General features: G+C 44.8%; 1 protein-coding gene across 2 annotated transcripts in view; it reads left to right on the top strand.

Moving 5' to 3' along the window:
* ARRB1 (arrestin beta 1) overlaps positions 1–23,037 on the top strand; it is a 74,600-nt gene that overhangs the window by 49,715 nt on the left and 1,848 nt on the right. The window contains exons 4-14 of one of the 2 annotated variants that reach the window (XM_087895715.1): positions 322–366; positions 4,607–4,803; positions 7,088–7,147; positions 8,858–8,925; positions 9,577–9,712; positions 13,553–13,637; positions 15,161–15,233; positions 18,822–18,959; positions 20,401–20,484; positions 21,470–21,493; positions 22,678–22,748. In XM_087895715.1, the coding sequence (XP_087751841.1) occupies positions 322–366; positions 4,607–4,803; positions 7,088–7,147; positions 8,858–8,925; positions 9,577–9,712; positions 13,553–13,637; positions 15,161–15,233; positions 18,822–18,959; positions 20,401–20,484; positions 21,470–21,493; positions 22,678–22,748 (981 nt within the window). The remainder of the gene's footprint in view (positions 1–321; positions 367–4,606; positions 4,804–7,087; positions 7,148–8,857; positions 8,926–9,576; positions 9,713–13,552; positions 13,638–15,160; positions 15,234–18,821; positions 18,960–20,400; positions 20,485–21,469; positions 21,494–22,677; positions 22,749–23,037) is intronic. The other variant, XM_087895716.1, reaches the window with a different exon arrangement.

Genomic DNA, 23,037 nt, shown 5'->3' on the forward strand with positions numbered 1-23,037 from the left:
GAAATCCAGCAGGTTCAGACAGGTTCTAGAGAACCGGCAGTGGAAATTTTGAGTAGTTCAGAGAACCGGCAAATACCACCTCTGGCTGGCCGCAGAGTGGGGTGGGAATGGGGATTTTACAATATCCTTCCCCCAGGAGTGGGGTGGGAATGGAGATTTTGCAGTATCCTTCCCCTGCCATGCCCACCAAGCCACGCCCACCAAGCCACACCACACCCACCAAGCCACACCCACAGAACCGGTAGTAAAAAAAATTGGATTTCACCACTGCTGTATTTCCACTTGGAACTTCTCATTTTTGTGACTCTGTTCTTTCTGCAGATGGTGTCGTCTTGGTGGATCCGGAATACTTAAAAGAGCGGAAAGGTAAAATAATTTATGATTTCTTCTTAAATGTATTCTTCAATTTCACTACCTCAGAATTACAGGGTTCTATGGGTGTCGCGACCATTTTTGGGGAAATGAGTCTTAAACAATTGAAAAATGGTACTGGGTACCCCATTGTACGTAGAAGGAAAAAGTTTGGTATGTGAGCCTACCAACCAATAGTGCATGCAAGAAAAAAAAAATGAGGCCAATGGCGACTCATCTTGGGGTCATACTGAAGGCTCCGAATATCAGATAGATATAGAATAGAATAGAATTCTTTATTGGCCAAGTGTGGTTGGACACACAAGAAATTTGTCTTTGGTGCATAGGCTCTCAATGTACATAAAAGAAAAGATACATTTGTCAAGAATCATAAGGTACAACACTTAATGATAGTCATAGATAGATAGATAGATAGATAGATAGATAGATAGATAGATAGATAGATAGATAGAATTCTTTATTGGCCAAGTGTGATTGGACACACAAGGAACTTGTCTTTGGTGCATACGCTCTCAGTGTACATAAAAGAAAAGATACATTTGTCAAGAATCATAAGGTACAACACTTAATGATAGTCATAGATAGATAGATAGATAGATAGATAGATAGATAGATGATAGATAGATAGATAGATAGATAGATAGATAGATAGATAGATAGATAGATAGATAGATAGATAGAATTCTTTATTGGCCAAGTGTGGTTGGACACACAAGAAATTTGTCTTTGGTGCATAGGCTCTCAGTGTACATAAAAGGAAAGATACATTTGTCAAGAATCATAAGGTACAACACTTAATGATAGTCATAGATAGATAGATAGATAGATAGATAGATAGATAGATAGATAGATAGATAGATAGAATTCTTTATTGGCCAAGTGTGATTGGACACACAAGGAACTTGTCTTTGGTGCATACGCTCTCAGTGTACATAAAAGAAAAGATACATTTGTCAAGAATCATAAGGTACAACACTTAATGATAGTCATAGATAGATAGATAGATAGATAGATAGATAGATAGATAGATAGATAGATGATAGATAGATAGATAGATAGATAGATAGATAGATAGATAGATAGATAGATAGAATTCTTTATTGGCCAAGTGTGGTTGGACACACAAGAAATTTGTCTTTGGTGCATAGGCTCTCAGTGTACATAAAAGGAAAGATACATTTGTCAAGAATCATAAGGTACAACACTTAATGATAGTCATAGATAGATAGATAGATAGATAGATAGATAGATAGATAGATAGATAGATAGAATTCTTTATTGGCCAAGTGTGATTGGACACACAAGGAACTTGTCTTTGGTGCATACGCTCTCAGTGTACATAAAAGAAAAGATACATTTGTCAAGAATCATAAGGTACAACACTTAATGATAGTCATAGATAGATAGATAGATAGATAGATAGATAGATAGATAGATAGATAGATAGATAGATAGAATTCTTTATTGGCCAAGTGTGATTGGACACACAAGGAACTTGTCTTTGGTGCATAGGCTCTCAGTGTACATAAAAGAAAAGATACATTTGTCAAGAATCATAAGGTACAACACTTAATGATAGTCATAGATAGATAGATAGATAGATAGATAGATAGATAGATAGATAGATGATAGATAGATAGATAGATAGATAGATAGATAGATAGATAGATAGATAGATAGAATTCTTTATTGGCCAAGTGTGATTGGACACACAAGGAACTTGTCTTTGGTGCATAGGCTCTCAGTGTACATAAAAGAAAAGATACATTTGTCAAGAATCATAAGGTACAACACTTAATGATAGTCATAGATAGATAGATAGATAGATAGATAGATAGATGATAGATAGATAGATAGATAGATAGATAGATAGATAGATAGATAGATAGATAGAATTCTTTATTGGCCAAGTGTGGTTGGACACACAAGAAATTTGTCTTTGGTGCATACGCTCTCAGTGTACATAAAAGAAAAGATACATTTGTCAAGAATCATAAGGTACAACACTTAATGATAGAGATAGATAGATAGATAGATAGATAGATAGATAGATAGATGATAGATAGATAGATAGATAGATAGATAGATAGATAGATAGATAGATAGAATTCTTTATTGGCCAAGTGTGGTTGGACACACAAGAAATTTGTCTTTGGTGCATAGGCTCTCAGTGTACATAAAAGAAAAGATACATTTGTCAAGAATCATAAGGTACAACACTTAATGATAGAGATAGATAGATAGATAGATAGATAGATAGATGATAGATAGATAGATAGATAGATAGATAGATAGATAGATGATAGATAGATAGATAGATAGATAGATAGATAGATAGATAGATAGATAGATAGAATTCTTTATTGGCCAAGTGTGATTGGACACACAAGGAATTCGTCTTTGGTGCTTAAGCTCTCAGTGTACATAAAAGAAAAGATACATCCGTCAAGAATCATAAGGTACAACACTTAATGATAGTCATAGGGAACAAATAAGCACTCAAATCATACTAGGAAACAATCAATATAAATTGTAAGGATACCAGCAGCAAAATTACAGTCATACAGTCCTAAGTGGGAGGAGATGGGTGATAGGAAGGATGAGAAGATTAATAGTAGTGCAGACTTAGTGAATAGTTTGACAGTGTTGAGGGAATTATTTGTTTAGCAGAGTGATGGCATTCGGGGAAAAACTGTCCTTGTGTCTAGTTGTTCTGGTGTGCAGTGCTCTATAGCGTCGTTTTGAGGGTAGGAGTTGAAAGAGTTTATGTCCAGGATGCGAGGGGTCTGTAGATATTTTCCCAGCCCTCTTTTTGACTCGTGCAGTAGACAGGTCCTCCATGGAAGGCAGGTTGGTAGCCATGTTTTTTCTGCAGTTCTAATGATCCTCTGAAGTCTGCGTCTGTCTTGTTGGGTTGCAGAACCAAACCAGACAGTTATGGAGGTGCAGATGACAGACTCAATAATTCCTCTGTAGAACTGGATCAGCAGCTCCTTGGGCAGTTTGGGCTTCTTGAGTTGGCACAGAAAGAACATTCTTCATTGTGCTTTTCTGATGACGTTTTTGATGTTGGGTGTCCATTTTAGGTCGTGAGATATGGTAGAACCTAGAAATTTGAAGGTCTCTGCTGTTGATACTGTGTTGTCTAGTATTGTGAGAGGTGGAAGTATGGGAGGGTTTCTCCTAGAGTCCACCACCATTTCTACGGTTTTGAGTGTGTTCAGTTCCAGATTGTTCCGGTCGCACCACGAGGCTAGTTGTTCAACCTCCCGTCTGTATGCGGATTCATCGTTGTCTCAAATGAGACCGATCACTGTTGTGTCCTCTGCAAATTCCAGTAGTTTGATAGATGGATCGTTTGAGATGCAGTCGTTGGTATACAGACAGAAGAGAAGTGGGGAGAGCACACAGCCTTGGGGGGGGGCCCTGTGCAGGTATCCGATGTGATATGAACTGTTGTAAGTCAAGGACTACTTGTAAATGTGGTTTCTCTCCGCGTGGTAGCTTCAGAGCTGAAGAAGCTTCCAATTTCGAATTCTGCAAGGTCTCCTTTCCGACTTTGGACCGCAGCTTTTGCCCCTTCTGTTGATTTTGGGGGTCTTCCCAGTGTTGTGGCTCCGTTGCCTGAGCCTGAGCTATCGACAGATGCAGACTCTGAGAGTGAGGGAGAGGAGTTGGCAAGGCCTCCCTCTCCAGGACCCTCCTCTCTGGCAATGCCTCCGGAGGACACCGAAGGCCAAGAGATAGGCTCAGAGCCAAGCACGTCCCCGCAGCCACAGGTGGACAGTGACGAAGGAGATAAGTGCTGGCTGGACCCTTGGCAACGGCGCAGGGAGAAGCGTGCGCAGCAGAGGGGAAGGCGTGCCAGAGATTAGCTGAGTCACTGGACCATACCCCACAGGGTATAAATGTGGGTGTGGTGGCCGGTTCAGTTTGTGACGAGCAAAAACTAGAAATAATCCATGATCTCTGCGTTACTGGACTTCTGCCCGCCTTGTCGGACTGCATTTGGACTAATCCTTGTATTGCTGAAACTTTGCCTGCTTTATCGGAATGCTTGCAGTCTAATCTTTGTTTTGTGTGAGTAAAGTCTGAATTGGCAGCTAGCCACTGGGTTGCTGCCAGCTTTATCTTCAAAGATTTTGTCGTGTGGCTTATTAACTCCGGGCCATCTGTGGGAGTGCGTGTGTGGGACGGGGACAGAACACCCAGCTTCTCTTGTTTCTCCTTGTAGTTTTCGTGACGTTGACCTGCGCTTTCCGTTACGGCCGCGAGGATCTGGACGTCCTGGGCCTCACCTTCCGCAAAGACCTCTTCGTCTCCAATGTCCAGGCTTTCCCTCCAGTGGCCGAAGAGAAGAAGCCCCTGACGAGGCTGCAGGAACGGCTGGTGAAGAAGCTGGGGGATCAGGCGTACCCCTTTACTTTCGAGGTACAACCTCGCTTCCCTTGGCACTCCTTTTGGCCTCCTGTTCCTGTCTCTGTAGCCTTGGTAGCAACTCTGCCTTGGAGAAGGTGAAGTAGAGAATCTAAATGAGGTAGACTAGAATAGAGCTGGAAGGGACCTTGGAGGTCTTCTAGTCCAGCCCCCTGCTCAACCAGGAGTTGGACTAGAAGACCTCCAAGGTCCCTTCCAACTTTGTCAATTCTATACTTGTGGGATGCTGTTAATGTAGCCTTACAATAGATCAGTAATGTCTTAACAATGAACATGCAATAAATAAATAAAGTCTTACAATAACTATACAATAAATAAGGTGTTAGTACTTGTTGTGGCTCCGTTACCGGAGCCTGTGTCATCGGCAGGAGAGGACTCTGAGAGTGAAGGGGAGGAGTTGGCAAGGCCTCCCTCTCCAGGACCCTCCTCTCTGGTAATGCCTTCGGTGTCCGCCGAAGGGCAAGAGAGAGGGCCGGGGCCAAGCACATCCACGCAGCCACAGATGGACAGTGATGAGGGAAATGAGTCTTGGCTGGATCCACGCCAGCGTCGCAGAGATAAGCGCGCGCAACAGAAGAAAGGGCGTGCAGGAGATTAGGCTGAGTCACTGGACCACACCCCACAGGATATAAAAGGGAGTGTGGTGGCCAGTCAAACCTTGTGACGAACAAAGCTGAAAGCTTCCACGCCATTCTGCATTGCCGGATTTTTTGCTATAGACTTTGCTGGATTATCTCTGGACTTGATTGACTCCGTAATTATTGAGCTGTTTCTTTTGATGTACCAGAAGTGGGGAGAAGTTATCTCTCCTCTTTGTAAATAATAAACTCTTGGCAGGCAGCCACTAGGTTGCTGCCAAGTTCCATTATCATAAGGAAAAGGATTTTGCCGGCTGGTTTGGTCTTTAACTCTTGAACATCTGTTGGTGTGTGTGCGTGTGGGACGGGGACAGAACAGTACTCATTGTTGGAGCTTCTTGCCTGGACTACCTCAAAGAGCTGACTCTTCCCACAAAACCAAGAATGAATGGATGTTTGTTTGTTTTTTTTATTAAAATGATTTATATGCCGCCCTTCTCCGGAGACTCAGGGCGGCTTACAGTGCGTTAAGCAATAGCCTTCATACTTTTGTATATTTTTTACAAAGTCAGCTTATTGCCCCCACAAACTGGGTCCTCAATTTACCTACCTTAGAAAGGATGGAAGGCTGAGTCAACCTTGAGCCTGGTGAGATTCGAACTTACTAATTGCAGACAGCTGGAGTTAAATTACAATGCATTAGTCTGCTGAGCTATCTGCTTTGTTGAACAAATGTGGCTGAATACAGAAAGTGAGTAAACAATAGGAAATTCCTGGAGGAGAGAATGAGTGAGTGAGTGAGTGAGTGAATGAATGAATGAATGAATGAATGAATGAATGAATGAATGTATGAATGAATGAAAATTTAATCATAAAGCAAATATAGAAAAGCTGGGCGACTGGGTTGAGAGGAAGAGAAAACCAAGGAAGCGGATCCTTGGCTAGAGAGAGGGAAGAAGTTTAAAGAACAAAAAGCAATCTGTAAAATTGTGAATTGATGTGAAGGAAGCAAAGAGGGTGTCAAGTTTCGAGGTCGTCTCAAATAAATTGCATTTCAAACAAAGTCTTTGAAGAAAAACTCCTATTTATTAAGCACGACATTCTAAACCCGACTCCAAACGAAGCCAACACTGACTTCCAGCCCCAAAACCCTCCCTTTCCATTCCCCACTCCCCTGCACTCATTGGCCATCTTCCAAGTTATTCTACCCCTAATCTACTGCTCCAGCTCAAAGGAATTTCCCCCCTCCCATCCCGTCTCCAGGGAAAATAAGTAGGTGAAAAGTCAAACATCCCTTTCCAGATGCCTCTGCTTCTCCTTCTTATGTCAGCACTAGAGTAAATGCAGGTTGAAGTGCTGACAGAGGGTTTGTAGGGCATTGAACAGCATAATGAGTAGGATTGACGTAAACTACAAATAGCTGTTCTCCCTTCTTTCTTTCTTTCTTTCTTTCTTTCTTTCTTTCTTTCTTTCTTTCTTTCTTATCTTTCTTATTTTTCATTTCTTTGATGTGCAATATTGTCTCTTTTTCTGCTCTCTGCCTGAGGTTGCTGCATTAATCAGGATGGCAAGGTTTGCGTTGTGGGGGACAACAACACAAATTGTTCCTTGTTTGCGTTTTGCAACCAGGCTGTGCAAGTGGGATTTTGCCTTTACTGGGGGGGTGTTTTGATTTTTCCGTTTGCGTTTGTTTTGCACAGATTCCTCCCAATCTCCCCTGCTCCGTGACGCTGCAGCCCGGCCCAGAGGACACTGGGAAGGTAGGTAAGGGGTGAGGGGGATGTCCAGTGGATAGAGGATCCCTAGAACTAGAGTGGGGGAGGTGGGAGAAGAATCTGTGGCGTCTAGCAAAGCTCTGGGTGCTTTCAGACGCTTCAAAAAGCTGCACTAATATTGCTTGTGTAGTGGGAAGTGAGAACAACCTTGGGAGACAGAAGGAAGAGCTGCAGACTAGGCAGACAGTTGGATAAGGGGCTGCTGAGCCCTCAGCAGAAATGAAAAGAAAGAAAAAGAGAGAGAGAGAGAGAGAGAGAGGGAGGGAGGGAGGGAGGGAGGGAGGGAGGGAGGGAAGGAAGGAAGGAAGGAAGGAAGGAAGGAAGGAAGGAAGGAAGGAAGGAAGGACAGAAGGGAGGGAAGGAGGAAGGAAAGAGAAAGGGAAGGAAAGGAAAGAAAGAAAGAAGAAGAGAGAGAGAAAGAAAGAGGGAGGGAGGGAAGGAAGGAAGAAAGAAGAGAGAGAGAAAGAAAGGGAGGGAGGGAGAGAGGGAGGGAAGGAAGGAAGGACAGAAGGGAGGGAGGAAGGAAAGAGAAAGGGAAGGGAAAGAAGGAAAGAGAAAGAAAGAAAGAAAGAGGGAGGGAGGGAGAGTGGGAAGGAAGGAAAGAAGGAAGGAGGAAGGAAAGAGAAAGGGAAAGGAAGGAAGGAAAGAAGGAAGGAGAGAAAAAGAAAGAAAGGGAGGGAAGGAAGGAAGAAGAGAGAGAAAGAAAGAAACAGGGAGGGAGGGAGGGAGGGAAGGAAGGACAGAAGGGAAGGAAGGAGGAAGGAAAGAGAAAAGGAAGGGAAGGAAGGAAAGAAGGAAGGAGGGAAGAAGAGAGAGAGAAAGAGGGAGGGAGGGAAGGAAGGAAGGAAGAAGACAGAGAAAGAAAGAAAGAGGGAGAGAGAGAGAGGGAGGGAAGGAAGGAAGGAAGGAAGGAAGGAAGGAAGGAAGGAAGGACAGAAGGGAGGGAGGAAGGAAGGAAGAAGAGAGAGAGAGAGAGAGAAAGAAAGAAAGAAAGAAGAAAGAAAGAAAGAAAGAAAGAAAGAAAGAAAGAAAGAAAGAAAGAGAAAAAGAAAGAAAGAAAGAAAGAAAGAAAGAAAGAAAGGGAATTACCAATCTTTATTGATGAGGAGTAAAACTAGCGGAGCTTTAATCTTTAGGATGAAAGATTATACAGGTAGTCCTCAACTTACAACCATCCATTTAGTGACCATTTGAACTTACAACAGCGCTCAAAAAAGTGATTTAAAGTCATTCCTCGCACTTACAACTGTCACAGGATCCCCTACGACCATGTGATCAAAATTTGGGCTCTTGGCAACCACCGTATATTTGCGATGTTTGCAGCATCCCACGATCCTCATTTTGCGACCTTCCCCACCGGCTTCCGACAGGCAATGTCAAGGGGGGGGGAGCCGGATTCGCTTAACGACCACACAGCTCACTTAACAACTGGAGTGGTTGGCTTAACAACCGTGGCAAAAAAAAAGTTGTAAAAATCGGGCATGGCTCACTTAGCGACAGAAATGCTGGTCCCTACCATGGTTGTAAGCCGAGGTCTATCGGTACTGCTTGTGGCTTTCTCAAAAGAAGGTGTTTCCTAGCGAAACGGTTCTGATGTCCTAGCATCGTAGGGTTGGGTGGGAGCTTAGAGGTCTTATAGTCTGACCGCCCCTCTCTCGAAGCCTAGCTTCACATCTGGCCCATTCTCGCTTTTAGGCTTGCGGGGTGGACTACGAGGTCAAAGCCTTCTGCGCGGAGAATTTGGAGGAGAAGATTCACAAGAGGTAGGCCAGCCAACCTCGTTGCAACCAACCTGTTGTATGTAACCTGATTTCGGTGGCTTCGGTTGTCGGTGGAGTGTTGGGCGAGGCGGCCTGGGGAGCCTCCGAGTCTTCATCTAGACCAGGGGTCTCCAACCTTGGCAACTTTAAGACTTGTGGACTTCAACTCCCAGAGTTCCTCAGCCAGCTTTGCAATATCCTTTCCCCGGGAGTGGGGAGGGAATGGGGATTTTGCAGTATCCTTCCCCTGCCACGCCCACCAAGCCACACCCACTAAGCCACACCACGCCCACCAAGCCACGCCTACCAAGCCACACCATGCCCACCAAGCCACGCCCACTGAACCGGTAGTCAAAAAAATTGGATTTCACCACTGCTATATACCAGTCAGGGGTGAAATGTTCCCGGATCGGGCAATCCGGTAGCGATTGTGGCAGGTGGTTCGGAGAACCGGTAGCGATGGCGGCGCGACACATGTGACGCAGTGCACGCACTTCCGAACCGGTAAGGAAAGTAACTATATTTCACCCTTAATACCAGCATATCCCGTTTGGGGATCCTGACTTCTGCAGTCCCAAGAGCTCAGAAGGGGAAGGCCGGAGTAAACAGTTTGTAGGGTGACCTTGTCTCTCTTGTCCCCAATTGCTGCTGCAGGAACTCCGTGCGCCTGGTCATCCGCAAAGTCCAGTACGCGCCCGAGCGGCCTGGCCCGCAGCCCATGGCCGAGACTACCCGGCAATTCCTCATGTCCGACAAGCCCCTCCATTTAGAAGCATCGCTGGATAAAGAGGTACTTGAGTTGGGCGACGTCTCTTAGGGACTCCAAGGGAGGAGGTCCATTCTTGCTCCAGGGAGGTGGAATATCATCCAACAGTGTAGATCATTCTTGATTCCTGGTCCAGAATGGGTCCTACGGCCCTAGCAGAATTCTCTGTCTTTCTCCTAAAACACGACCCACCCCAAAAAGAAGGACCAGCACTAGGGGTGAAATCCAGCAGGTTCTGACAGGTTCTGGAGAACCGGTAGCGGAAATTTTGAACAGTTTGGAGAACCGGCAAGTACCACCTCTGGCTGGCCCCAAAGTGGGGTGGGAATGTGGATTTTGCAGTATCCTTCCCCTGGAGTGGGGAGGGAATGGGGATTTTGCAGTATCCTTCCCCTGGAGTGGGGTAGGAATGGAGATTTTGCAATATCCTTCCCCTGGAGTGGGGTAGGAATGGGGACTTTGCAGTATCCTTCCCCTGGAGTGGGGAAGGAATGGGGATTCTGCAGTATCCTTTCCCCAGGAGTGGGGAGGGAATGGAGATTTTGCAGTATCCGTTCCCTGGAGTGGGGTGGGAATGGGGATTTTGCAGTATCCTTCCCCTGGAGTGGGGAGGGAATGGAGATTTTGCTGTTTCCTTCCCCTGGAGTGGGGAAGGAATCGGGATTTTGCAGTATCCTTCCCCTGGAGTGAGGTGGGAATGGAGATTTTGCAGTATCCTTCCCCTGGAGTGGGGAAGGAATGGGGATTTTGCAGTATCCTTCCCCTGGAGTGGGGAGGGAATGGAGATTTTGCAGTATCCGTTCCCTGGAGTGGGGTGGGAATGGGGATTTTGCAGTATCCTTCCCTTGGAGTGGGGTGGGAATGGGGATTTTGCAGTATCCTTCCCCTGGAGTGGGGAGGGAATGGAGATTTTGCTGTTTCCTTCCCCTGGAGTGAGGTGGGAATGGAGATTTTGCAGTATCCTTCCCCTGGAGTGGGGAAGGAATGGGGATTTTGCAGTATCCTTCCCCTGGAGTGAGGTGGGAATGTAGATTTTGCAGTATCCTTCCCCTGGAGTGGGGAGGGAATGGAGATTTTGCAGTATCCGTTCCCTGGAGTGGGGTGGGAATGGGGATTTTGCAGTATCCTTCCCTTGGAGTGAGGTGGGAATGGAGATTTTGCAGTATCCTTCCCCTGGTGTGGGGTGGGAATGGAGATTTTGCAATATCCTTCCCCCAGGAGTGGGGAGGGAATGGAGATTTTGCAGTATCCGTTCCCTGGAGTGGGGTGGGAATGGGGATTTTGCAGTATCCGTTCCCTGGAGTGGGGTGGGAATGGGGATTTTGCAGTATCCTTCCCCTGGAGTGAGGTGGGAATGTAGATTTTGCAGTACCCTTCCCCTGGAGTGGGGAGGGAATGGAGATTTTGCAGTATCCGTTCCCTGGAGTGGGGTGGGAATGGGGATTTTGCAGTATCCTTCCCTTGGAGTGGGGTGGGAATGGAGATTTTGCAGTATCCTTCCCCTGGAGTGGGGAAGGAATGGGGATTTTGCAGTATCCTTCCCCTGGAGTGAGGTGGGAATGGAGATTTTGCAGTATCCTTCCCCTGGTGTGGGATGGGAATGGAGATTTTGCAATATCCTTCCCCCAGGAGTGGGGAGGGAATGGAGATTTTGCAGTATCCGTTCCCTGGAGTGGGGTGGGAATGGGGATTTTGCAGTATCCGTTCCCTGGAGTGGGGTGGGAATGGGGATTTTGCAGTATCCTTCCCCTGGAGTGAGGTGGGAATGGGGATTTTGCAGTATCCTTCTCCTGGAGTGGGGTGGGAATGGGGATTTTGCAGTATCCTTCTCCCTGGAGTGGGGAGGGAATGGAGATTTTGCAGTATCCTTCCCCTGCCACGCCCACCGGCACCACTGCCCACCACTGTTTTGTGTGCATGCGTTAAAATTAAGCCCAACTCCCAAAATTTGGCCCTATTTAAGCGCAGGTACGACCAGGCTTGCCGGAGCAGACGATGGCAGGCTTTTTCAGGTGGACAGCTACCGGTAGCTAGAGTGACCGTTACAGGTAGGCAAGAGTGCGTGAGGTGCGTGGGTTGCATCGCTCTCTCTTTTCGGCTGCGAAAGAAGCGGCCCAGTGGCCAGGCCAGGCACGTGGGGGGCGGGGAGATTAAGACACCCCTCGAAAAGGAGGCCTAGCCGTTTTTTCGGGGGTCAAAAGAAAATAAGTGTTGTGGCTCCGTTGCCTGAGCCTGGGCTATCGACAGATGCAGACTCTGAGAGTGAGGGAGAGGAGTTGGCAAGGCCTCCCTCTCCAGGACCCTCCTCTCTGGCAATGCCTCCGGAGGACACCGAAGGCCAAAAGATAGGCTCAGAGCCAAGCACGTCCCCGCAGCCACAGGTGGACAGCGACGAAGGAGATAAGTGCTGGCTGGATCCTCGACAGCGGCACAGGGAGAAGCGTGCACAGCAGAAGGGAAGGCGTGCCAGAGATTAGCTGAGTCACTGGACCACACTCCACAGGGTATAAATGTGGGTGTGACGAGCAAAAACTAGAATTAATCCATGATCTCTGCATTACTGGACTTTGCCTGCCTTGTCGGATTGCATTTGGACTAATCCTTGTATTGCGGAAACCTTGCCTGCTTTATCGGAATGCTTGCAGTCTAATCTTTGTTTTGTGTGAGTAAAGTCTGAATTGGCAGCTAGCCACTGGGTTGCTGCCAGCTTTATCTTCAAAGAGTTTTGTCGTGTGGCTTATTAACTCCGGGCCGTCTGTGGGTGTGTGGGGGTGGTACGGGGACAGAACAATAAGACCCGGTCGTATTTTCGAAGAAACACAATATGGATTTGTGAAGTTGAGACCTTAGAAAGAGTGCAGAGAAGAGCCACAAAGAGGATTAGGGGACTGGAAGCTAAAACATATGAAGAACGGTTGCTGGAATTGGGTACGTCTAGTTTAATGCAAAGAAGGACCAGGGGAGACATGATAGCAGGGTCCCAATATCTCAGGGGCTGCCCCAAGGAAGAGGGAGTCGAGCTATTCTCCAAAGCACCTGAAGGCAGGACAAGAAACAATGGGTGGACACTAATCAAGGAGAGAAGCAAGGCAGGAACTAAGGGGAAATTTCCTGACTTTAAGAACAATCAATCAGTGGAACTGCTTGCCACCAGAATTTGTAGGTGCTCCAATCCTGGAGGTTTTCAAGAAGAGACTGGACAGCCATTTGTCTGAATGATAATGATATAGGTGTCAGCGTCCCAGCACTGACATATATAAGGAGAGGAGAAGCTTGAACTTTTGCCTATTTAATTCCTTTGAAGATTCTGTTTCCTCGGAGATGGGAGGAGGGGGGACATTCCTGTGATCTGACGGAGATGGAATGAGGAGAGTGGCTTGGAAGATAGCCAATGAGACACAGAGAATTGGGGATCGGAAAGGGAGGGCTTGGGGGGCAAAGGTCAGTGCTGACCGTGTAAGAGCCAGGGACAGATCACTATGCTCAATAAAGAGAAAATTTCCTCAAAGATCAGCAGTTTGGAAATTCATTTATTTTGAGATAGCATCGAAACCTGACAATAGGATCTCCTGCTCGAGCAGGGGGGTGGACTAGAAGACCTCCAGGATCACTTCCAACTTTGTTATTCTGTTGTTCTGTTAAATTTCTCCAAATGTTTGTTTGTTTATAACCTTGGATACCTGGCTTGTACTGGCTGGGGCAGCCTTTTTTGGGGGTGGGGGGGGCTCAGAAGATCTGGGTGGAGTTGGGGATCCCTAGAAGAGGCTTTTCCATGATTGGAGAAGCTGAAGAAGAATTCCTGGGACCCCTTCTGAGGAGTTTCACCTTGAAGGCCTTCTCGCTTTGTGGCTTGTCTCCCCACAGATCTATTACCATGGAGAACCCATCAACGTGAATGTCCACGTGACAAATAACACCAACAAGATGGTCAAGAAGATTAAAATCTCAGGTAAGGAGGAAGGTTCTCCTGCCTTGGCCTCTGGTGGTGGCATTCAGGAGAGGGAAGGCAAGGTCCTCCCACGTAGGAGCTGATCCTCCTCCAGGGTGGGACACAGGAAGGTTCTGCAGAGTTGTGGGTGGGAAATGGAGCTTAGTTGTCCAGGATTGGGAGTCTGGTGGACGGCATGAGGTCATCAGGAGTTATTTTGTCCCTTGCGTCCCTAAAGGGAAGGGCAGGGAGAGGGAGGGAGGGACATGAACATCCAGAGAACTTGGAATCCAAGACCTTGATCTGAACCAATGGTCAGACGGGACACGGGAATTAGCGAGGAGGGTCCTGTTTTTACGTGCACTTAGTTTACATACATATTTTACACTTTTTAAAAATACATAGTCCATTAAACAAAATCTGTCTGTCTGTCCAGCTACATTTCTCTCCTCTCCTCTCCTCTCCTCTCCTCTCCTCTCCTCTCCTCTCCTCTCCTCTTCTCTTCTCTTCTCTTCTCTTCTCTTCTCTCCTATTCTCTCCTATTCTGTTCTGTTCTGTTCTGTTCTGTTCCGTTCCGTTCCGTTCCGTTCCGTTCCGTTCCGTTCCGTTCCTCTTCTCTTCTCTCCTCTCCTCTCCTCTCCTATTCTATTCTCCTTATTCTATTCTCCATCCTTCTCTCTTCCCTTCCCTTCCCTTCCCCTCCTCTTCTCTTCTCCTCTTCCCTACCCTTCTGTTCCCTCTCTCCTTCCCTCCTTCCTTCCTTCCTCCTCTCCTCTCTTCTCCTGTTCCCTTGTCCTTCCATTCCCTCCTCTCCCCACCCTTTCTATCCCTTTTTTCTTTCCCTTCCTTCCTTCCCTCCCTCCACCCTCCCTCTCTCCTTCCTTCCTTCCCTCTCTTCCTTCCCCCTCCCTTTCCTTCCTTCCCTCCTTCTTCTCCTCTTCTTACAAAAGTAATTTACATTTTCTTTATATTTTCTTTCCTATTTTCTTTCATTATTTCCCCCATCTTCTTTTAAATTTTATGATGTTTGTGTGTCTATATTTTTCTTGACTGTACACCGCCTTGAGTCCTACGGGAGAAAGGCGGTATAGAAATAAAATAAAATAAAATAAAATAAAATAATAAAATAAAATAAAATAAAATAAAATAAAATAAAATAAAATAAAATAAAATAAAATAAAATAAAATAAAATAAAATAAAATAAAATAAAATAAAATAAAATAAAATAAAATAAAATAAAATAAATAAATTCTTCATCTGCTGAGGTTCAGGACGTTGCCCCCAGGAGGGGTGTCCTTGGGGAGGTATGGTCAAATAAGGCAAGGTGCGACCACAATGGGGTGATCAAAGCTCCGCCCATTTTCCTTTTTTTAAAAAAAAAAGGGGAGGGCACTTCCATGACATCATCCGGGCTGCCATCTTGCCTTTTTTGACCACCCCTCACCGATAACCCAGGGTAGCTCCATGGACATTCTCCATCAGCTGGCTCAGAATCCCTCGGCACCCCCAAATGCGTGTCTTTCTCTTTCTGCTTGCTTTCCAGTTCGCCAGTATGCCGACATCTGCCTGTTCAACACTGCCCAGTATAAGTGCCCAGTGGCCGTGGAGGAAACTGAGTGAGTACCCAACCGGTGGGCACAGCTGCTGCCTTGCCAAGGCTGGCCTGAGAGCTCCGGCTTCCGAATAGGATAATAATAATAATTTTATTTCTATACCGCCCTTCTCCCGAAGGACTCAGGGCGGTGTACAGCCTATTTAAAAACACAAGACAAAACAACAGTTAAAAATTAAAACGATGGAATAGAATGGAGTGGAATGGAGTGGAGTGGAAGCAGGGGTGAAATTAAAAAAAATTCCCCTACCGGTTCTGTGGGTGTGGCTTATTGGGGGGAGGTCATGTGACTGGGTGGGCGTGGCCAACTCGGCATCACTCACATCGAGGGGCTCCTCACTGGCCCCCTCCTCTGCCAACAACTCCTTGTCGCGAATGGCAGGAAAATGGGGAGGGGGAATATTCCTGCCTCCCATCCTTCCCTCAGTCTGTGCTGAGATTGAGGAATGGATGACGGGCAGGAAAATCCCCTTCCCCATTTTCCTGGCCTTTCACGAAAATGGCTCCATTCCAGCTGCTCTCTCCCCCCACGTCCCCCTCCCTCCTTAAAAGGGACAGGCTGCAGCAGCTCCGTTCTGAACGGAGAAAGAAAAGTTAGCATTCTCTCTGCTGCATTTAACGTTGAATTTCGTGGAATATCGAGCGGCCTGCAACGAGGGGTGATTACTACCGGTTCGGTGAATTGATGCCAATAATCCCTAGCGGTTCGCCCGAACCGGTCTGAACCGGTAGGATTTCACCCAGGGGTGAAATGTAAAATTTGTTACTACCGGTTCTGTGGGCGTGGCTTCGTCGGGAGGGGAGTAATGTGACTGGGTGGGCTTGGCCAACTTTTTTTTTTTTTTTTTTACTTTTCAAAGCATTTTTTCTAATGCTTTGAAAAGCCTCTGCCAATCAGGCAACTCAGCTGGGCTCATCAGAGACTTTTCAAAGCATTTTTTTTACCACCTCTTCGGCCAAAAGGTTGCAGAAAAACATGCTTTGAGAAGCCTCTGACGATCCCAGCTGAGCCGCGCGATCATCAGAGGCTTTTTTTTTTTTTACTTTTAAAAGCATTTTTTCATCGGAAGAGGTTGTAGAAAAAATGCTTTTAAAAGTAAAAAAAAAAAAGCCTCTGATGATCGTGCGGCTCAGCTGGGCATGGTGGTGGTGGGGGGGCGCAGAGATTTTTGCTACCGGTTCTCTGAACCACCCGCTGCCATCACTACCAGATCGGGTGATCCGGTCCGAACCGGGAGCATTTCACCTCTGATTTCACCCCTGAGTGGAAGTGAGAGTGGAATGGAGTGGAATGGAGTGGAATGGAGTGCAATGGAATAGAGTAGAGTAGAGTAGAGTAGAGTAGAGTAGAGTAGAGTAGAGTAGAGTAGAGTAGAGTAGAGTAGAGTAGAGTAGAATAGAATAGAATAGAATAGAATAGAATAGAATAGAATAGAATAGAATAGAATAGAATAGAATAGAATAGAATAGAATAGAATAGAATGCAGAATGGGATGGGATGGGATAGGACAGGATAGGATATTCTTTATCGGCCAAGTGTAATTAGACACACAAAGATGGGCACATATGCAAGAATGTGCAAGATCTATGGACACTTTGGAGAAGTATTACTACATGCAGGTAGTCTTCGAGTTGCAACTAAAATGAAGCGCCACAATTATGGTTGTAAGTCGAGATGGTCATAAGGCAGCCCATGTGATGATGTCATGGGGCGGAGCAAATAGTATGAGTGATGTCCTTTGTGTCCTTTGTGTGATGGTGTCATGGTCTCTGATCCTTCCTTCCCCAACACGCATAGCGTGGTATAACTTATTAGAACTTGTCTTTCATTTTCCCAGGCTTAAGCATCTCGCATGCTGTTTCTGCAATAATTTGCAATAACCTTTCTTGTCCTTTTCTAATTATTATGCCTTTTTTCCCCATAAGATTTTGTTCTGCGAGCATTTTTCTTTAATAAGGAACACTCTGCTCGCTCCTTTCTCTGATATATGCATATTTATGCCCACAAACACATTCTTTTTTTAATTGGAAACTTGCATTGTAAAATTCCACAGTAGACAATAAAAACAGCTGCAGTTTGGTTGGAGTATCAGCTTAGAAAGTGCAAATTAAAACCTGAACTGAGCCCATTTCTGCCTGCCTGTACACACTTCCTAATCCCCCTCCCTGACCCAAGGTTTGTTCCAAAACCCCAAAAATTATTCCAGTTGTGAGACAGTTTAGTTTTTGATGATAGATAGAGAGATGGATGGATGAGGGAGGGAGGGAGGGAGGGGAGGGAGATGTTTAGTTTAGTTAGTTAGTTTAGTTTATTTGATTTGTATACCGCCCTACTCCCGAAGGACTCAGGGCGGTGAACAGCCAACAATAAAATACATAGATACACAAAATTTAAAAAACCCGATAAAATCAAATTAAATTATTTGGCCCAGACAAATTAAAATACCCCAATAATTTAAAAACAGATTAAAATTTACATATTTAAAAAGGGAAGAGATTAGGCCAAGCCCACTTGATGGAATAAAAAGATGGATGGATGGATGGATGGATGGATGGATGGATGGATGGATGGATGAAAGATGGATGGATGGATGGATGGATAGATAGATAGATAGATAGATAGATAGATAGATAGATAGATAATGGATGGATGATAGATAATAGATGATTCATATATGATAGATAGAGAGATGGATGGATGGATGGATGGATGGATGGACGGATAGATAATGGATGGATAATAGATAATAGATGATTGATATATGATATAGATAGAGATAGAGAGAGAGAGAGAGAGAGAGAGAGAGAGAGAGAGAGAGAGAGAGAGGGATGGATATGATGGATAGATAGATAGATTAGATGAGAGAGAGGTGAGAGAGATAATGGATGGATGGATGGATGGATGATATATAATAGATGGATGGATGACAGATGATAGATAAGAGACAGATAGACAGACAGAATAAAGAAATAGGAGATAGAAATGATAGATAGATAGATAGATAGATAGATAGATAGATAGATAGATAGATAGATAGATAGATAGATAATGAATGGATGATAGATAATAGATGATTGATAGATAGATAGATAGATAGATAGATAGATAGATAGATAGATAGATAGATAGATATGATGGATGGGTGGATAGATAGATAGATAGATTAGATGAGAGAGAGGTGAGAGAGAGAGATAATGGATGGATGGATGGATGATATATAATAGATGGATGGATGACAGATGATAGATAAGAGACAGATAGACAAACAGACAGATAGATAATAGATAGACAGACAGACAGAATAAAAAAATAGGAGATAGAGATGATAGATAGATAGATAGATAGATAGATAGATAGATAGATAGATAGATAATTATAATAGATTGGTGGATAGACAGACACAGACAGAAGAGATATAGAGATAATTATATAGGAGATAGAGGTGATAGAGAGGAAGAGAGAGAGAATGATCATGGAATCCTAGAGGAGGAAGGGACCTTGGAGGTCTTCTATTCCAACCCCCTTCCCAAGGCAGGAGACCTGATGCGATCCGTAGCCATTTTATATTTAATTCCTGCCCCTTCTCTGCAGCGATGTGGTGGCCCCCAGCTCGACCTTCTGCAAAGTCTACACCTTGACCCCTTTCCTGGCCAACAACCGGGAAAAACGCGGACTGGCTTTGGACGGGAAGCTGAAGCACGAAGACACCAATTTGGCTTCCAGCACCCTGTGAGTGCCTCTTTCCTCCGGGGCCCTTGGGACGGTGGATTCGGATGGAGCACAGATGTCCACAAGTCATAAAAGGGCCATAGTTGCCCACCCCTGCCCTAGCCAACACATGTGGACTTCAATTCCCAGAATTCCCCAGTCAACATGTGTGAGCAAACATAACCCCTTAGCCAACACATATGGACTTCAACTCCCAGAATCCCTTAGCTAGCATGTGCGAACTAACTCCCAGAATCCCCTAGCCAACACATATGGACTTCAACTCCCAGAATTCCCCAGTCAACATGTGCGAACTAACTCCCAGAATCCCCTAGCCAACACATGTGGACTTCAATTCCCAGAATTCCCCAGTCAACATGTGTGAACTAACTCATAACCCCTTAGCCAACACATATGGACTTCAACTCCCAGAATCCCTTAGCCAGCATGTGCGAACTAACTCCCAGAATCCCTTAGCCAACACATATGGACTTCAACTCCCAGAATTCCCCAGTCAACATGTGTGAACTAACTCCCAGAATCCCCTAGCCAACACATGTGGACTTCAATTCCCAGAATTCCCCAGTCAACATGTGCGAACTAACTCCCAGAATCCCCTAGCCAACACATGTGGACTTCAATTCCCAGAATTCCCCAGTCAACATGTGCGAACTAACTCCCAGAATCCCCTAGCCAACACATGTGGACTTCAATTCCCAGAATTCCCCAGTCAACATGTGTGAACTAACTCATAACCCCTTAGCCAACACATATGGACTTCAACTCCCAGAATTCCCCAGTCAACATGTGTGAACTAACTCCCAGAATCCCCTAGCCAACACATGGACTTCAACTCCCAGAATTCCCCAGTCAACATGTGCGAACTAACTCCCAGAATCCCTTAGACAGCACATATGGACTTCAACTCCCAGAATCCCCTAGCCAGCAGAAGCTCCTATTCAGGTAGTCCTCGACTTACGACCACAACGGAGCCCCAAATTTCCATAGCTAAGCGAGACAGTTGTAAAGTGAGTCTCACCCCCTTTTACGACATTTCTTGCTGCGGCTGTTAAGTGAAATTACCAACATGATTGTTAAGCGAATCTGGCTTCCCTCTCATCGACTTCGCTCGGCAAAAGGTCACAGAAGGGAGTCACATGATCCTGGGACCTTGCGACCGTCATAAATATGAGTCTGAACTTCGACCACGTGATCACGGGGATGCTGCAACAGTCGTAAGTGTGAAAAACGGTCCCAAGTCCCTTTTCTCGGTGCTGTTGTCACTTCGACTGGTCACTAAATGAACCGTTGTAAGTCGAGGACCGACTTTTCTCCACCCCGAAGGCAACTGAGGGAAAGAGAAAGGCTGAAAAAAGGAGAGAAGTTCTCATATTGGACCATTTTTTTTTTATTTGCACGTGAGGCAAATAATTTTTTAAATAATTTTCTCTCCCCATCCCAGGTTGAGAGAAGGCGCCAACAAGGAGGTGTTGGGGATTATCGTCTCCTACAAAGTGAAAGCCAAGCTGGTGGTCTCTCGAGGGGGGTAAGTCCATGCGCAATGGAGCCTGAAATTTCCGTGGTATTTCCTAAACCCTTAACCCTATGACATATTACTTGCTCTTTATGTGCACACTGTGAGCTTCTGCACTGGCGACAAATCCTTCCTGTGTCCGATCACACTTGGCTAATTCTTTATTTCTATTTTATTGGCTATTTCTATCCTATCCTATTCCCTCTTCTAGTTCTAATTCTATTCTATTCTATTTTCCTATTCTGTTCTGTTCTGTTCAGTTCTATTCCTTATTCTATTCTATTCTATTCTATTATTCTATTCTATTCTATTCTATTCCTAATTCATATTCATATTCTATTCTATTCTATTCTATTTCTTATTCTATTCTATTCTATTCCTAATTCATATTCATATTCTATTCTATTCTATTCTATTTCTTATTCTATTCTATTCTATTCCTAATTCATATTCATATTCTATTCTATTCTATTCTATTTCTTATTCTATTCTATTCTATTCCTAATTCATATTCATATTCATATTCTATTCTACTCTACTCTACTCTACTCTACTCTACTCTATTCTATTCCTAATTCATATTCATATTTTATTCTATTCTATTTCTTATTCTATTCTATTCTATTCTATTCTATTCCATTCCATTCTATTCCATATTTTCTATTCTATTCTATTCTATTCTATTCTATTCTATTCTATTCTATTCTATTCTATTCTATTCCATTCCATTCCATTCCATTCCATTCCATTCCATATTTTCTATTCTATTCTATTCTATTCTATTCTATTCTATTCTATTCTATTCTATTCTATTCTATTCTACAGTATTTCTATTTCTATTTCTATTTCTATTTCTATTTTCTGTTCTAATTCTATTTATTATGATTATAACTAATGATAATTATAATGATAATTCTATTCTCCTATTCTACGGTATTCTCTTCTGTTCTGTTCTGTTGAGTTCTAACTCTCTTCTCTCCTCTCCTTCCAACGCCAGCTTGCTGGGAGATCTTGCGTCCAGGTAACAGCTTTCAGATTTTACCTGTGCTGATCAAATGCAGTGCAACCTCCCTCCACCAGGGGCACCCACGGGGAAAGTCGAAACAGTCAAGTTTCTTTGCACAGAAGGGATGCGGCTGCAGTCGCTAAGCAGAGAAGCCATCTTGACTTTTCTGACCTCCTCTGTGGAAGCCCCTGCCTTTGCATGCAGAGACCTGAAAGGGATGGGGTACTAATACCGTTACCGCATTGCTACAGCACTGATGATGTTCCCTAGTTTGGTGATGAAACGTCTGCAAGAAAGCAACCAGGCTCAGAGAGTACCAAGGACCCTTCATAAATAATTAGAATAAATCCTAATTATTGACATAAATTATTTTAATAGCAGCCTTTCAGGGTCAAAACCTGGTCCTTTGGGGGAGAATAAACCCCTTCGTGTGAAGGAGGCTAAGTGTTAAAAATGAGGACTAGAAACTTGAGTTGATATAGCTGTAGCAGAGGTAAGGCAGGATCTTAAAGCAAGGTAAACTTTAAGATAGGTTTAGGAGAGCAGGAAAAGTGCTTTTCGGAGGAGTAAATAATCCCCCCAAAAGTGAAACCTTCATGTGAAGGAGGCTAAGTGTTAGAAATGAGGACTAGAAACTTGAGTTGATATAACTGTGGCAGAGGTAAGGCAAGATCTTAAAGCAAGGTAACCTTTAAGATAGGGGTTTAGGGGAGCAGGAGTAAATAATCCCCTCAAAAGTAAAACCTTCATGTACAGGGTGCTAAGTATTAGAAATGAGGACTAGAAGCTTGAGTTGGTAGAACGCAGGGGATTAGGTCCGCTAGAGAGTCTTGAGTTTTCCCTCAGTGGCATCCATAGGGTTTCCCACTTTGATTAAAAATTAATTTCAAAACAAAATGGCTGAAATGGAGAAGATCACCCCAACTTCCCTCTCTGATCCCTTGTTGAGAAAACATGTCAGAATCTCACACAATTCTCAGCAAGAAGGCCAAGTTTTCCTCCCTTAAAAAATGGGTTTCTTTGAATGCCTTGCCGGAAACTGGCATTAACCTGGCTCCCCATAAACCCAGTTTAGGGAATCTTAATCAGGCACACTCCACAGCAGCTCCAGGTCATGAAAAGAGGGCATCCCCAGAAGGAGGAGGCCGGTGCCGGCCATACTCAAAAATGGGTGCCTCACTTTCCGTCTTTCTTTCCAGCGACGTAGCTGTGGAGCTGCCGTTCACCCTGATGCATCCCAAACCCAAGGAAGAGTTGTTGCACCGAGAGGGTGAGTTTGTCCGTGCGGGGCTGATTTGGGCAGGAGGCAGATTAGCATCCTCCCGAAAGGACCTTCATGAGGACTGCTGTCTTGAGAGGGCTGGCTAGTTGCAGAATCAAGTCGGCTGGGGGGGGGAGGAATTACGCCCGCTGTCCAAGGAAACTGGATTACAGTATTTTTCGGAGTATAAGACGCACCTTTTTCCCCCCAAAAAGAGGGTGAAAATCTGGGTGCGTCTTATACTCCGAATGTAGCCCCGCCCAGCTTCGCAAACGGAAATTTCAGAGGCTGAAAGAAG

Source organism: Pantherophis guttatus, chromosome 5 (genome assembly GCF_059756535.1).
Source record: "Pantherophis guttatus breed Tessera chromosome 5, ASM5975653v1, whole genome shotgun sequence".
Classification (NCBI taxonomy): domain Eukaryota; kingdom Metazoa; phylum Chordata; class Lepidosauria; order Squamata; family Colubridae; genus Pantherophis; species Pantherophis guttatus.